At 51.3% G+C, this 1,560-nt stretch overlaps 1 protein-coding gene across 1 annotated transcript in view; it reads left to right on the top strand.

Moving 5' to 3' along the window:
* Positions 1-711: 711 nt before the first annotated feature.
* The window catches only part of LOC102753570 (chromosome unknown open reading frame, human C15orf43), a 42,013-nt gene continuing 41,164 nt past the window's right edge, over positions 712-1,560 (top strand). Inside the window, exons 1-2 of the mRNA XM_006777992.1 lie at positions 712-775; positions 864-945. Coding sequence (XP_006778055.1) covers positions 712-775; positions 864-945 — 146 coding nt within the window. The remainder of the gene's footprint in view (positions 776-863; positions 946-1,560) is intronic.

Genomic DNA, 1,560 nt, shown 5'->3' with positions numbered 1-1,560 from the left:
CTTTGAAGAGAGAGTGGACTGACAGTTCTCAGGGGGAAAGAGGTGTGGGCGGTGCAGGAAGAGACTGGACAAAAATCATAAACCTATGGATGAGGACAGTGGGGGGGGGGTAAGGGCAGAGAGTGGGGTGTAAACTGGGTGGAGGGGAGCTATGGGAGGAAAACAAGAGGAACAACTGTAATAATCTGAACAATAAAGATTTTTTAAAAAGCCAAAAAAAATAAGACATGGGTTATAATAACTGCAGAGAGAACAGTCAATAGTACTGTAATAACTTCATACAGTGAGAGAAGGTAACTAGACTTATGGGGATAACCAACATTGTAATGTGCATAAATAACAAATCACTAAAACTAATATTGTAAGTCAATTATATTTCAATTAAAAAAAAATTGATGCTACAGAACCCGCACTCCTACCTGTACAACATGGCACAAGAATTTTGTTAGTGTGCACTTTGGGTTTAAAACTCACAAGTGTGGCTACTGACCGCTCCCCGCTGAAGGAGGAGAAGCCGAGCATTTGTGCACAGTCCTAGGAGTTGGTTCCCTCAGTCTGGTGGCGGCGGCGGGATCCTTTCTTCCTCCCGCTGCTGGCTTTTCCCGCCCCTTACCCTGAGAACCAATCATCGAGCCGGGCTTTGGAGCCGGGACCAATCAGCGATCTCTGCTACAGTTCCCTCCCCCACACCCTGACGCGCAAGGCGGCGCCATGTTTCAAGGGCAGCGGGGATGGTTCTGCCGCAGCGTCAGCGGGAACCTGAGGCAATTCTGGGGTAGGAAGCGAGGGTGAAAGGGTGGGCGGGGTGGCGAAGGCCCAAGGGTCCTTGCTGGCTTACCCCCTTTTCGCTCTTGCCTCCACAGTGGCCGAGGGGGGGACCATCAGTGACCTGAGGGCCGCCGACTTCCTGTTCAGCTGCGATGCTTCGCACCCAGACACGCTGAGGTACCTGACTGCTAGGCCGCCTGGCATTACCTCGCGAATCCTGATGAGCCAGGAGTTGGAGGTGGAAACTGCGGTCGCTCATCAGTGTAGATGATCGGAAAAGACTGGAAAAGAGCGAGTTTCCAGTCCTAGATGTGGGGATTAGGATACGTGGCCTTTCTCCTCTCCTTTCTGCCACGATGGCCTGGCCTCCTCCCCCGTCCGCGAGCCGCGAGTCACTTCTTGAGTTCCGGTAGTAACAGCTGCCCCTCCCACAACCCCACGTGACTTTTTAAAAAAAATATGTTTTTGATTACAGAGATGAAAGGGATAGGGAGAGAGGGACAGAAACATCAAGGTTCACGGGGCAGGGGCCACAGAGGTGAAGGAGCGATGCTGGGCAGTGGACATGGCCCTGATTGCAGCTAGGCCTAGGGATCTTAACTCGCATGATTTAATCGTGGGCTGGGCCTCCAGTCTATAATAAAAGCATAATATGCTAATTAGACCAGACTTCCTTCAGGATGAAGCCGTGGACAAAGCCGAGGCTGTGAGGGCCGAGCCCCTTGCACTAATTTCGTGCACTGGGCCTCTAGTAATGTGAAAAAAGGCTCAGAAGTAGAACAACATGTGCAA

This window comes from Myotis davidii, unplaced genomic scaffold (genome assembly GCF_000327345.1).
Source record: "Myotis davidii unplaced genomic scaffold, ASM32734v1 scaffold46, whole genome shotgun sequence".
Classification (NCBI taxonomy): Eukaryota; Metazoa; Chordata; class Mammalia; order Chiroptera; family Vespertilionidae; genus Myotis; species Myotis davidii.
This window is presented reverse-complemented; position numbering and strand designations above follow the sequence as displayed.